This window comes from Bombus pascuorum, chromosome 9, assembly GCF_905332965.1.
Source record: "Bombus pascuorum chromosome 9, iyBomPasc1.1, whole genome shotgun sequence".
NCBI classification, from domain to species: Eukaryota; Metazoa; Arthropoda; class Insecta; order Hymenoptera; family Apidae; genus Bombus; species Bombus pascuorum.
The window spans coordinates 15,992,741-16,008,080 of NC_083496.1; the positions used below are offsets into that span (position 1 = coordinate 15,992,741).

Genomic DNA, 15,340 nt, shown 5'->3' on the forward strand with positions numbered 1-15,340 from the left:
AAAGATTATTTTTTTTAATTTATCACGAAGATCTCCAGTATCTGCAGTATAATATTTATGTTATCTCCTTACTATAGAAATGTATATATATGTATAAAAGAGGAAATATATAAAAAAGAAGACAGAAATATTAAATTGCCCAAAAAGTTTCTTTCATTTCATAAGGTGATAATAGATGAACAATAATTTGTTTCATATTATTTTATTGAATTAGGATTGATCCATTTCGTTATATTTTTATTATGTTCGTGCATAATTCAATAAACTAATATAAAACAAAAAACATTGTGCGTCTATTATTTCCTTAAAAAACGAAAGAAAAATTGGGACAACCTAATACCAAGGATATATCCAGAGAAAAGATAGAGAAGAATGATATTAAAAAGATTATTTTTTTTAATTTATCACGAAGATCTCCAGTATCTATAGTATAATATTTATGTTATCTCCTTACTATAGAAATGTATATATATGTATAAAAGAGGAAATATATAAAAAAGAAGACAGAAATATTAGATTGCCCAAAAAGTTTCTTTCGTTTCATAAGGTGATAATAGATGAACAAATAATGTGTTCCATTAACAATTTGTTTTATATTATTTTATTGAATTAGGCATGATCCATTTCGTTATATTTCTATTATTATGTTCGTGCATAATTCAATAAACTAACATAAAACAAAAAACATTGTGCGTCTATTATTTCCTTAAAAAACGAAAGAAAAATTGGGGCAACCTAATACCAAGGATATCGTGCACATTGTTCATCTTCTTTTTATACGATCAACTCCATAGGAAAGATAGGGAAAAACGATATTAAGATTTTTTTTTGTAATTTATCACGAAGACCTCCAGTATCTATAGTATAACATTTATGTTATCTCCTTACTATAAAGAAGATTATATCTCGATTCTTGCTATCATAGAAGTGTCTCTGTACCAAGAGTCAAAGAAAATACAAGGAAAGAACGGCAACACATCCAAACCAGCTGGCTGCTGAAGCGAGAAAAACTCTCATAGAAAAAAGACTAAAAAGAAAACACTAAAGAAATAAAATAGTCAAACTCGAAGATGGTGTTCCGCTAGTGGTAGCTATCCACATGTTATTTAGCAATTAAGTTAGAAAAAGTTACCAATTGTTCAGCTGGACAAATTGTAAAGTAGAAATTAAATAATAAAAAAAAATAAAGAAATAGAAGTGACTCGTCCGATTCTGAAGAAGCTGAACACTATGTATCCAAGTAATCAAATCGTAAAACATTCAACAAGCTATTTTCTGTATTTTGAAAGATCCATGAGACTTTTGAGCGGCTCAAATATAAATCCAGTATTTCGGTATCAGACTGAAGAAATTGAGAAGTAAAATGAAACATTCTATACGATAAAAGTAAAAAAGAACACCAAGAACCATTCGTCTCGTATCACACGCAAAAACCAACAGTTTCGCTCGCCGTATTTTCACCCACGTGCAAGAAAGAAACATTATTCGTAGGTTTCTGGGAGAACAAAAGCCATCTAATCGTGGCAATGCCTTTGTTTCATTGTTATTCATTGGTAGCATCTAAACGATAGTACGTAGCCTCCCAACATTGTCTTTTCTGCCTGAGGATTTATCACGTGCCAACAATAAGCACGCACTCTGACCCAACTATCCATTTTCTAATGATAAATAAACGCGTGAAATAGAATTCTTCGATAAGATTGGCGAACGTTCAATGAGTGAAAAACGTAATTATCATTTTTCTACCGAAGGTCGCGAACAATTGGAGATATCCAGAAGAAAATATCCTCGAAGAACCCCTGATAAATTCTATTATCACCTTATGAAACGAAAGAAACTTTTTGGGCAATCTAATATTTCTGTCTTCTTTTTTTATATTTCCTCTTATATATATATATATATATATTATATATATACATTTCTATAGTAAGAAGATAACATAAATATTATACTACAGATACTGGAGATCTTCGTGATAAATTAAAAAACATTTTCATGTTTGGCAGTCTGTAAAAGTAGATCAGGAACACGATATCTATGAAAATTAATTCGTTTTGTAAATCATCATGCGTCATCATAACTTTACCAAAGAGATCACAACGACAGTTCGATTTAGAATGCGTTTGGTTTTGTATAGATCCATCGGTCGAACGTTTCTCACAGCTGACCCAGAGATAACCGAAGGCCGTCATAGTTGCTGGTCGATAATTAGCAAGGCTGCTGGTGATGTCAGATGTCGAATAAGGTCGCGGATCTTAGAGTAGAACGGCCATCGCGAGAAGGCCTACACCCGGAAAGAGAGAAATGACTCACGAGCGTGTGAGTCAACTTTGATCGCGGTCAACAAAGGGTTATAATTATTCCTCGTGAAAAACGCCTTGTCTCTTGAACGCTTTTTATTCCCTGAACGTTTCATTGTATTTAGGATAAAGTTTCTCTCCTTTTGTGTGAATTGTCGTAAAGATTGCGAAAACCAGTGAATTTTAGTTCAAAAAGAAATAGAAAACTATTAACCATTTTTGGATCTGCTGTGGCCCGCATATATTTTAACATAAGGAAACTTAATAATATGTTAATAATCTAACATAAATGGCTAAAAATGGCCACTTTAATAATCAATACAAATCACGGTAGAAAGGAAAGACGGTTTGATCTTTTTGTTATACGAGCCAACATTACCTAGTAATTGTATGGTTCTTGCAAAGCATTGTAAGATCGAAAACTAAAAGGCAGAGCAAAATTGCCGGCTAACGAACTCTTCAAGACTGTTAAATGTTACTACGTATGCGCTAATTACCGCTTAGATAAGGTAGTCTTTTGTAGTCTCTAATGTATCATCGAGCAAGCTGGTCATCGATCATCGTTAACCAACCACCTACGTGAAAAACAGCAATAAAATATATAAATAATTCATCTATATATTATATATATATTCAAGCGTACACTAAGTTGTTAAAAAGAAATATTGAAAATTACTAAAACGCATGAAACATGATTGAGAAGATATACAATTTGCACTGCTAAATACGATGAGTTAAGCACATCTGAAATTTCAAAGTCTAATGTTTCAAAGCTTTAAATTTCCATGTCGAATTTTTCAATATTTCAAATTTCAAATGTCCCTGTTTCAAATTTCAATATTCAATTTTTGCAGTTCATCTATATATTATATATATTCAAACGTACACTAAGTTGTTAAAAAGAAATATTGAAAATTACTAAAACGCATGAAACACGATTGAGGAGATATACAATTTGCACTGCTAAATACGATGAGTTAAGCACATCTGAAATTTCAAAGTCTAATGTTTCAAAGCTTTAAATTTCCATGTCGAATTTTTCAATATTTCAAATTTCAAATGTCCCTGTTTCAAATTTCAATATCCAATTTTTGTAATTCGTCTGTATATTATTTATATTCAAACGTACACTAAATTGCTAAAGAAAAATATTAAAAAAAACTAAAATGAAACACGATTGAGAAGATATACAATTTGCACTGTTGGCTAAATACGACGAGTAGACCAAATCTGAAATTTCAAAGTCTAATGTTTCAAAGCTTTAAATCTGCATGTCGAATGTTTCAACATTTCAAATTTCAGTATCCAATTTTTGTAATTCGTCTGTATATTATTTATATTCAAACGTACACTAAATTGCTAAAGAAAAATATCAAAAAACACTAAAATGCATGAAACACAACTGAGAAGATATACAATCTGCACTGCTAAATACGATGAGTTAAGCACATCTGAAATTTCAAAGTCTACTGTTTCAAAGCTTTAAATTTCCATGTCGAATTTTTCAATATTTCAAATTTCAGATGTCCCTGTTTCAAATTTCAAATTTCCATATTTGAAATTTTAACAATTCAATCGGACCAACAACCACCGGAAAGAAGAGAGAAAAACAGGGGAATGCAAAAGAAGAGATAGTAACCGGTTGAAGCAATGGCAAAAGTACTTGAGCAATCTTGTCACGTTTCGATTTCTAGACGATGCAGGTCGTCAGTGTCAGTCCGTGAGACGGTGGAATGCATCGTCGAACAAACGCAACGGTACCTTATTTGTATCGTGCAGGCAATGTTAATCGCACCACGAACAAATGCTAGCAGTGCCACTTTCGATCGTGCTTTACGTGGAGAACGCTATGGGACCGGCTAGCACGTGACGCACACCCTGGATCTCGTTGTTTCAATTTAATTGCAATTACTTAATCGCGATTAGCGGTAATTGCTCGTGGTACCGCTTTCAAATCGGCCAGTGAACAGTTAGTTACTTGATTGCGAGTAAAAATTCGACTCGCGAACGTCACGAACGCGTAACTTTGCTGAAATTACTTGCAAGTCGATGAATAATTGAAGAAAATGATGTTTTTATTATATGATAATATTATTACGATATTCAAGATTAGAAACTTGGTTTAGAAAATTGTAGAAAGTTTGATAGATCTGTGGTAACGTAATTGGTATTTTAATTGTATAAATATTTCAAAAATGCTGAGAAAATGATAGTGGTATTATCAATCACAAGTTATCGCTTGATAAATTCTTTTGTATAATTGTAACAAAATTGATAAATTCTACTGATGAATTTTCTAAATTACAAACTGATTGTTTTAATCGATGCGTTTTAAACAATTGTAGAAATTGTTTCACGTAACAAGAATTTATAACTCATAACATGTAATTTATAAATTTACTGATATTATCAGTAGATTGCAAATGTTTATACAAATAAAGAAATAGAATCTAGATACATATACATATAGATATATTGGAACCTCTAAATGTTATAACAATTTTATATTTATTCATACTTCATAGTTATTTATACATATTCTATGTATTTTGTGTATTTAAATTTCCCACAAATACATAGAAATCCGCGATTTAATTAATAATTAGAAAATTATTTAAAACCTACTCGAATGAACACGTCATCAAAATGTGGTACATAGCTGCGTATTTTGTTCGCGTTTGAGTCATGAAATTTCCCGAGGACTCACGGTTGCGTGTACGCATCCAAAACGATCTCACGAGGTAGCTTCGAGTAGCAACTTAACTCGATTACTCAATTATGTACGATGTTTGCGATTCGATTATACAGTCGATATTCACCAACGACACGATAAAACCCGATGGAACATTGTACTCGGAGCACTTTCACTCGTTTTTGGAATGTTTTTCGCTCATGCAACGACCAATCCCTTATTTCGCAAGACATTTTACTCGCCATAAACGTTGTCCAGGATCAAATATGGTCATCGAGCTTTACGATGTTTTACGATGAAAACGATGCCGTTAATTGATCACATCGCATGATACATAAGATCCTAGCTATTAAGCTGAACTATATATTTTTATATTTGCTAATATTGTTCCCAAATTGTGTTCACTTTAGGTGTATCTGTGTCGTTTCAAGTATTCACTTTTCACTTCGTTCATCTACCTATTTATATTTACATATATTTTTGACACGAAGCTATTTCTACCAAAAGCAGCCCAAATGACTGGGCTTGAAAAAATACGTAATAATAAAATATTTTTATATTTATTGATTTATTGCTTTCTTACAGAAGCAATTACATTCTTGGTATTGTTAATCCATCTGGGACCATTATCCCTAAACGAGGGTTGGCACATTTATAAAATTGTAGGACCAATCGTTTTGACTGCTGTGGTGTTGCTAGCGTTAGCATCTAGCGACCTAGCGATCGATTCGGAATTTTCCTGATGACTGATATCATCATATCGAATGATACGCGGCAAAAATTTGAAAAACGTGTGGCAAATTGTAGAAAACGAGGAAACTGGTTAATTGGGGTTCGATAAACAGATCGCAGGACCCTTTTACACTTTGACTGGTATTGGTATAAGTAGCCTTGATACAAAATTATATTCAGTTCGAATACATAAAAAACAAAATGAAATTCGTTATATTATTCTTTTAGTTATCGTTACGAAAGTCGTTACATCATCGCGGAAAAAAATATAACATGAAGTAGGAATTTTAAAATGAAATTGTAAAACCAGTCAATTTAGTGTTAATTTATACAATATAATATATTGTAGAAATTTACGTTGAAATAAATGGATTCACCTAATCAAGTACTAACTGAAATTTCTTTTGAATAAATTCAGTTTCGCCCCATAGAATTACATTAATTATAGAATAATCTAATACCATCGAGAAATCACCACTGTCGACTAGACGATTGACATACACCCTCCTCTATGTATACTTCTATGCCTTGACCCTTTGCACTCGGAATTTTACTTCATTTTCTTTAGCAGCAGCTCTCAGCCCTTTTAAGTATTTTATTTGAAATTTACTTTAACTAAAATATAAGACAATTTAAATAAATAAAGGAAGGAAGAAATTCATTCACACTGTTGTTGAATTTTGTAATTTTTAAGTGTACGATACATCTTGAAACAATGTCCAGGATGCAATCCTGCTTTTCTTTCGCAAAGAAGGTGGGACACGAAAGAACGTAGAGTGCAACTCGACAAAGAAGCTCCTGAGATAAAAACTGACGTCGACATAGGAGTGCAAAGGGTTAATATTCCCCTAATTATCATGGTGGCACTTAGTATGAAACTCATTAAACTCTATTGAAATCGACACCAGCGATCGATCAAATGATCCTTCCCCTCAACACTCCTGGACATTGTTCTGAATATTCATATATTTTCTGCATGATGTGCATTCTGCACATGTTTGCACTTACATATATATATATATTTTTTTTTTTATTTTATTTTGGTTATTTTACAATTTGTCCTTGCGGACATTTGGTAAAGTATTATATCTTTTTGGTAAAGAAAAAAAAATATAAATAAAAAAAAAAAATAATATAGCATGTGGGCGGCTACCCCCAGCGGGGTACCAGCTTCGTTTTTTTCTAAGTTATATCTTTTATGTACATATATATATATATGTAATATAGATAGCCATAACTTACCTATAGAACGTCAGTTTTGTCAACAGTGGAAGTAAAAAGTTGCAGGAATTTCGCTCTCGTACGAGCAACGATCGCTCATATGTTACACAATTACAAGGAACAGAAGTAGAGGATGGTAACAATCGGTCGTGTAATCGTGCACGTTGAATAACCAGCGTGGTTTTTCCGTATAAGGATGCTTCCCTACTCGGGAAGAAAGCGCGGCGTGCGAAATTAAATCGACCGCGTAGAGGCAAGGAATCGTATCACACTATCACGATGGAATCGCATCGCGCGACGTTTCGTCGTTGAAAGTGAAAGTTGGCGCGGCCGAATCGCTTCTCCGCGGACAATGACAGCCAAATGATCCCGTATGACCTTTCTAACCTTCTAAATATCAAACGTTGCACATATCTCATCGATGGAAACGTATATGCCCGCGTACAATATTTTATTATTCGTGGACGACGAAAATTTGCAGAATAGAAGTAGTTTAATTCAAATCGAATGAGATTTAATGTAAAATGACTTGCTAGGAATGAAGATACTATTTTCTGACGTGGAAAAATAGTTCGAATTTTATGTTAAAATCGATATAGAAGATAAGAAAAAATCAATTGAAGAAATTCAAGTAAGAATATTAAGTTTAAAAATTAATCTATGTAAGTTAAATAATCTATGTAGCATTAGTGCCTAATCTATTAGGTTGTCCGAAAAGTTTCTTTCGTTTCATAAGGTGATAATGGATGAACAATTTCTGTTTTATATTATTTTATTGAATTAGGTATGATTATTACGTTCGTGCATAATTCAATAAACTAATATAACACAAAAAAATATTGTGCGTCTATTATTTCCTTATAAAACGAATGAAACTTTTCGGATAAGCTAATATATAGACCAGGGATTAATCTATATCTAGAGATGCAACTTAAATTAATTCGGACTGCTTCGAACGTATATAAGTGGCGGGAAATTTAAATCATTTCAAACATGATTCGATACTTGGAACGTTTGAAGGTTTTGTAAGGAGGTATACATTATTTTGCGGTGAAATTTGAACGAATACAACTTGATTTCTTTCGCTACGTCAAATCGATGCAGAAGATAAGAAAAAATCAATTGAAGAAATTCAAGTAAGAATATTAAGTTTAAAAATTAATCTATGTAAGTTAAATAATCTATGTAGCATTAGTGCCTAATCTATTAGGTTATCCGAAAAGTTTCTTTCGTTTCATAAGGTGATAATGGATGAACAATTTCTGTTTTATATTATTTTATTGAATTAGGTATGATTATTACGTTCGTGCATAATTCAATAAACTAATATAAAACAAAAAAACATTGTGCGTCTATTATTTCCTTATAAAACGAATGAAACTTTTCGAATAAGCTAATATATAGACCAGGGATTAATCTATATCTAGAGATGCAACTTAAATTAATTCGGACTGCTTCGAATGTATATAAGTGGCGGGAAATTTGAATCATTTCAAACATGACTCGATACTTGAAACGTTTGAAGGTTTTGTAAGGAGGTATAAATTATTTTGCGGTGAAATTTGAACGAATACAACTTGATTTCTTTCGCTACGCTCGCAAATGGCAAGGATGTTGATTCGTCAGGAATAAAAATGCGATGTTGAAAGTAGAAACTGGCGTCGTAGTTGGTAGTTCTATCGGATAGTTTTTTCCTTGCTTTGCAAGGGAAATAGTTTGCGGTTTTAGATTTATAGAAATGTCGCCGAGGATACAGGTTTGTGGTGATAAATTAGTATGTTGCAGCTTGTCGGAGAATTGAAATGCAACGAGGAGATTCTCGATTTTTTCCTACTAAAAGGTATCTAGTAGATGTTACTGGCGCACGTAGAATAATTATTCGCGTTTTCGCAACAACCGGTGGGAAACAACCGGATGCCGTGTCGCATCGCTGGCATAACATAAATTTCTAACGGCTGAAACCGGGGATGCAGGAAAGTAAAAGGCTCATTCTTCTAGATCACATCGTGCATCCCATGATATTACCTCAGATCATTCTATTATCTAATACAATTCTCTTTGTTCAACAAGAATAAACTCTTCAAAATTTAGATAACACTTTTACTTACAGATAATGTAATTTTTCGTCCATTATCGATCATTTTAAATTGTTAAAAATATATAATTAATCGAGTTCTTTGACATTTTTGGATAATTATTTTTTTTTAATAATTATTTATTCCTATGTTATTTAATCGAAGATTCTTGTTGGATTAATTAACGCCTTCACTATTTATCATTAGGAAGATCGTTCGACTAATTTCAAAGCGAATATCACGGATATTCTCAACGATGAAAAATATTCTTCTCGGTGGAATCACATAAAAGACATTTGAGCAAATATTTGTGGTTCGACTCTCAAGCGGAGCGCAAACGTTCGTACGCTCGGCTCGAATCAATGTATTTTTGAAGCGATGTAGGCGCAACAGGTTGGGAATGACTCCCACCTGTTGCAACCGTGTGCCAGGCCCACGCAACCGAGTAGCCTCAGCCTGGAATTCGATTATAATTTCACTAAACTACGTTATTCCTGAGGATCACATAGCACGTTACTATAGTCATATGATAGATGGTCGTTTGGGATTTGTTACCGAGCTATCGTGACATTTCCATTTTTCGTTTCGGTGATCTTTCGTATTTGAGTGGTATTCAAAGCAAAGGTGAGCGTTTGAATATGTTCATTTGATTTCATTTCAAACTGTTATTGATACAATTTGAAAATTTATCAGCTATAAAATTCACAAATTAAAAAATGTACAAATTTGAAAGTTTGATAAATTGAGAATGAGAAAATTTGGAAATGATAATGTTTACAAGTTTAAAAGCTCGAGAATTTACAAAGATAAAAATTCAAAATGACAACAGACGTGTTCAATTTCCATAGAAGCAAAGAGGACAACAGTTCGCTCCTCGCCCTCGACCACGCCTTAATTTAATCATAGCGCGTGTTTTTAGAAAAAGAAAGAAATAACGGAGAAGGGGGGAAAGAAAACAGAGAGGAGGAGGATCAACAATGCCGAGGGTGGTGAAAAAAGCAGCTAGCGGTTCCTTCTCGGTTAATGGGACGAGGATTAATTGCTTCTACACCAGGATGCGTATGTCTGGCCGTACGCACATGCGGGTCGTGTAAATTGAAACAAGACACTATTTGAATCCGGCGCTGCACCATAACCGCGCCACATATACGATCGAACGTGCAAAAATAGAACAAACACTGTGAACGCGCTTCAAGCCCAGTGAAAGTATCCATTACAACGAAAAAATTCGTATAACGTTCGCGTGGAATAAAGAGCGATCTATAGATTGCAATCTAAAAATACATAATATAAACGAGATCGGTCAAATACTTTGCCACTACAAATTTGAAAACATTAAGAAACTACCAATTTTTATATCGTTTTGCGTTCTTTTCCGCCTTACAGAGTAAATATTCCTTTGCAATCTAATATTATATATATTTATAATATATAATACTAAATAATATTAAAATAATATCAAATTAATATAAAATTAATTTTAAAAAATTATTAAATTAATATTAAATAATATTAAAGTAATATTAAATTAATATTATATTAATATTAAATAATATTAGAATGATATTAAATTCATATTAAATAATAACAAAATAATATTGAAATAATATTAAATTGATATTAAATAATATTAGAATAATATTAAATTAAAATTGTATTAATATTAAATAATATTAAAATGATATCAAATTCATATTAAATAATAACAAAATAGTATTAAAATAATATCAAATTAATATTAAATTGATATTAAAATAACATTGAATTAATATTATATTCATATTAAATAACTCTAAAATAATATTAAAATAATATCAAATTAATATAAAATTAATATTAAAAAATATTAAAGTAATATTAAAATAATATTAAATTAATATTATATTACTTATTAAATAATATTAAATTCATATTAAATAATATTAAATTTATAATATTAGATATATTTATAATATGTATATAAAAAAAGAGATATTTTTCTATACATAAACTTGTTAATAAACGGTGTAAAAGTCTGCATGGAGAAATTACAGATACGTATGTACGCCACACATGCCCCGTGCTCACTGGATGCTTTCATTTCCCCTATCACTGTCATCATTAGTTCTATGGCGCCAATTTGAAATTTCGAAGAATACGATAAATAAATTTGAACGAAGAAAATAAATTCCTTATCGTTTTTCTATTATAAAATTATACATAACGATGGTTTTGTTTATTCCATTATGGAAGAACTCATTGCAATAATATAAATTATACGTATAACACGAATTTAAGATTGTGAAGAATACAACAAGCTACTTTTTGAATTAATAAAATGAAAATTCTTTCGTTATCATTTTTATCTTATAGAGTTATACTTAACAATAATTTCTCTATTTCATTACGAAGGATTAGTTATATAACGCGAATTTCAAATTGCAAACAGAGAACATCAAATAAAGTTGAATACTTGTAAAAGAAAATTTGTCCCATTGTCGTTTTTCCACCATATAGTCATATTTAACGACCGTTTTGTTTCTTAATTGCAGACAACTACGTTACAAAAAGACAACGTCCTTTTACAAGTAATTTAAATTTCTCCTGATTAGAGGAACGCGCCATGCGTTAATTGTACTTCGTGCGCTAAATTCGTCTTCGTCGACGATGCAACGCTCTCGCTACTCGCTTTGATCCGCGCACGTTGTCCTCCGTACTCGAGGTTTCTTCACAGATGGAGACCACTGAACCAAGATGGAGAAGGAACAAAGATACAAAAGAAGAGCGCGCGAGAGAGAGAGAGAGAAATAGAGAAAGAGAGGAAGGTGCTTCTATACACGCTATTCACAAGAACGTACAGGCTACGAATAACGAGAAGGCAAGATATGCGCGTGCGCATGCGGAGAAAGGAAAAATCAGCGAGCGCGGTAACAGACTGTAATTTTACAAAGAAATAATTATTCGCGGGTAGATCCGATTCTAGTGGTTTGCCTTCGTACATAAAGTATATACATATATATAATTAAGTTTCTACATAACACAATGTTGACCGATCACGAATAAACTCGTATCTTCATGCACAAAATTAAATTGTTAGTTTTTTATAAAATAGCCTGTGGCGCGAGTCAGATTTTATATAAAATAGCCGGTCAACGATGTGTTAAAGCTTATATAATTTGAATAATTGAAAAAGTAAAAAATTTGATATTTTTCATACGTACATACGTATATTATATGTTAAAACTGATCAAAAATCATAATTTTCAGCCACATACATATGTATACTGTGTATCATACACATATGTATATGGCACCCACATACTATATTTATTTCATTTTATTTTTTTATTTACCAATGAGATATAAGACTTTACCAAATGTCCTTCAGGACAAATTGTAAAAACCAAAATAAAATAAAAAAAAACATATGTATATAAATACTAAATGTTAGACATGTGAATTAAATTAAGGAAAAATTAGAGATGCAAATCATAACGTCCTAAAGTTTAACATACACTGTATTTAATAAAATTAAAGACAGATTGCAAGCATTTTCAAATTTGTGGCTATCCTTTAGAAAGGTTAATGGCTGAGTAATCTAGTCGTGACCCAGAGAAGGGGCTAAAAATACATGAACTTAGAGGAGAGCAGGCGAAGGACGTAGGAAGTGAATTTAGAAAACCAACGTGAAGAGATCGCGCGTTTCGATACGTCCAAATTTAGGAGGTTGAGCCTTTGCGTCCAGCTCCGGTTCGCTTTCCGGCGCAGAGTACCGCCTACACGATTTAAGCCTCGTTAACGCGATCCTAAGTGCACAGTGTACGTTAAATAAATTGTAACTGCTATACGTTATTTCAACGTCTATAATCTTATTGAAGAAGATTAAGCGACTGAAAGTCGCGATATATTCAACTATTCCACAAATACAATTTACAAACTAACTAAAGGCAATAAGCAGGTGCAATTCACGCCAAATGATTAGTTAGCGCGTCGATAGCGACATGCTTGGCACGTGCAAGTTTTCTATGCCACATTGTGTGCACTGTCGTGTCGCTTCCGTCGAAACAACCCTATTAACGACATTGCCTCGCTACGAGTTAGTTGAACTGTCCCGAGACGCGATTCTGTGACACAATATGAGATGAAAATCAAGAATGAGAAAATTATTTTGTAGCGAGGCTTCATCTTCGAGAGAAATGCTTTTGAAAATCAAAAAAGTACAAATGAAGTTAAATTACCTAGTGATTTATTATATTACTTAAGATTTTGTTGAAAATGTTGCCCATTGACGCGGCCATGACATGACATCTGTATCTAAGCTAAAATAATAAACTAACCTCAAAATGTTCATTACTGTCATTTACTATGTTCGTTGTGTTCATTCCTAAATCTTAAAAATATATTAGTAAGGAGATATTGATAAATAAGTCCTGACATTGTACTCTGTGTATACGAAAAAACATAAGAGAGGTTTGTGCTAAAACCTCTAACAAGTTAGAACGTATACACTCGATAAGTTTTCATATATAAAACGAAGCATCCAATATCGACTTATTATTATTGATTTTCGTTGTATTTTTAATCGCAAAATCTCATCACCTCTCTAATATTACTACAATTTTGAACATGCGGTATATACCAAACTAAAATATCCACTAGGAACTAACAAATTTCCTCGTACGTCACATCCTCTGAAAAATGACTACACATATCTCAATTAACCGTCTATTCGGATAAGTTGATGATAATGGTTTCGATGAAAATGAACTAAGAACTACAAACGTACTATAAAGAAGCAGCATCTTCGACAGAAAAATGTTGGTCGATTCGATGGAAGGGAGAACAGAGAATATGTTGTACGCTGGCGTGGACGGACAGAACGACACAGACAATTATGCCGAATGGAACAGCACGCCTCAGTAAGCGGAACTAAACGAGAACGGTACATCCTACGATCTGTTGCAAAAAGTTCCAAGCCGTTCCACGCTATCCGTTCACAGCGGGATCATTCTTGAGGGAGATATGTATAAACCAAGAGCGGAACGTTTTCGAGGCGCAAAGAAAACAAAGAGGCTCGTGTAGTTCTTTTACAAATGATAATCTACAATCTAAAACCTAGACTTTAGATAATACGTTGTCTATACAAAAAATCTTATCGCGTATCGGAGATTCTTTATATAAAGATTATTAGTTTCCAAAGCGCAAAAACAAAGTTCACTTTACTTATTAAATTCGCATGCGTAATGGGTTGGAAATAATCGCACCGCAAGAAAATCGTAAATCTTTCCGGGAAACTTTGAAGAGACAGTATAAGATCACTTCTGTCGTTCGAGTAACAGTAAACCAATAATTTAGCTCGTGTTTATTGTATTAAATCAAATAAAGATAATATAAATGTAATTCTATAACCTATTTTCATTTCATGACAGAATAGATTTGGTTGAAACATTTGTTACTACATACAGATGAATAGACTGCGGACTTTTGTGTATTTATGAAAAATTTGACGGTGCAAAAATATACAGAACACACAAAATATGGAAAAATATGTAAATATTGAAGATGTAATATCCGTTATAATTTTTAGTGGATAGAATAAATCTCTACTTAGGCTCCATTTTTTAAATTATATTGATAAAAATATGAATTTGCATGAATATCCGCAATCTACAGATAAGAGAAAACGTAGTAAGATCTTCGAAAATTCACCAGACAAACACCACAAAAACGTACCTTGTCGAGGCACTTGAGCTCCTCGATCGGGTAGACCGTTTTCTCGCAGCGGGCGCACGTCTTGCTCATCTTCTACTTCTTCCTTCGTTTCTTCGTCGTCTTTCTTCTCTTTCTCTCCTTCACAGCCGCAGTTCCGCGTACGTATGTATCTTGGCCTCTCTTGTCTTCACGAAACACTGCGCGAACGTAAAAACACGTGTAACACTAACGACACATCCGCGCGGTCTTTCGTATCGGGACGATCGCAGAAAATCAGAGACAGAGCACGTACACGGTTTGAAATTGTTTACGAATTTTCTCGACGACAACCGCCACGATTAAGAAAATGCACACCAGCAGAAAACCTCGAACTACACGGGTGCCACAGAGCCGCACCAAACTACACTGCCCTCTTGTTCTCGTCTAGCTACAAAAACTTCTTGACTGACAGTAATGGTGGTGTACTACGCTAATCAAAACGGTAACGAAATATTTATATATATCAAATCTTCCCAAAATCTTTTCTGCAAGAAATTATTTATTTGAAAGACTTTAATTACGAACAAGTGAGATACTGATTTTATTATTCTTCAAAATGTTGGTTAGAAATATTATTTCAAGCGTAGCTA

The 15,340-nt window shown here is 32.8% G+C and overlaps 1 protein-coding gene across 1 annotated transcript in view; it reads right to left on the minus strand.

Moving 5' to 3' along the window:
- The window catches only part of LOC132911030 (LIM and SH3 domain protein Lasp), a 144,328-nt gene that overhangs the window by 27,522 nt on the left and 101,466 nt on the right, over positions 1–15,340 (minus strand). The window contains exon 2 of the mRNA XM_060967358.1: positions 14,733–15,121. Coding sequence (XP_060823341.1) covers positions 14,733–14,801 — 69 coding nt within the window. The 5' untranslated portion in view covers positions 14,802–15,121. The remainder of the gene's footprint in view (positions 1–14,732; positions 15,122–15,340) is intronic.